Genomic DNA, 555 nt, shown 5'->3' on the forward strand with positions numbered 1-555 from the left:
CTACAATAATGCCAGCAACTCGGGTGGAAGTGCTGGTGTCTACGGCGGCGGTGGCGGAAGCTACAATAATGCCAGCAACTCGGGTGGAAGTGCTGGTGGCTACGGCGGCGGTGGCGGAAGCTACAATAATGCCAACAATTCGGCTGGAAGTGCTGGTAGCTACGGCGGTGGTGGTGGAAGCTACAATAATGCCAGCAATTTGGGTGGAAGTGCTGGTAGCTACGGCGGCGCTGGTGGGTACAGTTCCCCCAACACATATGGCGTGGGCAATTACAACAGCGGAGCTGGCGGCAATGCAGTCTTCGGCGAAAAGACCGGCAGTTTCAGTAGTGGGCATTCTGCTGTTGCTGGTGGCAACAACGGCAGCGCTGGTGGGAACAATTTCCCCAACACGTATGGTGCCGGCAACTACAACAGCGGAGCTGGCGGCAATGCAGTCTTCGGCGAAAAGACCGGCAGTTTCAGCAGTGGGCATTCTGCTGTTGCTGGTGGCAACAACGGCAGCGCTGGTGGGAACAATTTCCCCAACACATATGGTGCAGGCAACTACAACAG

At 56.8% G+C, this 555-nt stretch overlaps 1 protein-coding gene across 3 annotated transcripts in view; it reads left to right on the forward strand.

Moving 5' to 3' along the window:
- LOC119363053 (glycine-rich cell wall structural protein 1.8-like) overlaps positions 1-555 on the forward strand; it is a 4659-nt gene that overhangs the window by 2632 nt on the left and 1472 nt on the right. Inside the window, exon 6 of one of the 3 annotated variants that reach the window (XM_037628359.1) lies at positions 41-537. In XM_037628359.1, the coding sequence (XP_037484256.1) occupies positions 41-537 (497 nt within the window). Of the gene's footprint in view, positions 538-555 lie in introns of all 3 variants that reach the window. The other 2 variants (XM_037628358.1, XM_037628360.1) reach the window with 2 other exon arrangements.

The sequence above is a fragment of the Triticum dicoccoides genome, chromosome 2B (assembly GCF_002162155.2).
Source record: "Triticum dicoccoides isolate Atlit2015 ecotype Zavitan chromosome 2B, WEW_v2.0, whole genome shotgun sequence".
NCBI classification, from domain to species: Eukaryota; Viridiplantae; Streptophyta; class Magnoliopsida; order Poales; family Poaceae; genus Triticum; species Triticum dicoccoides.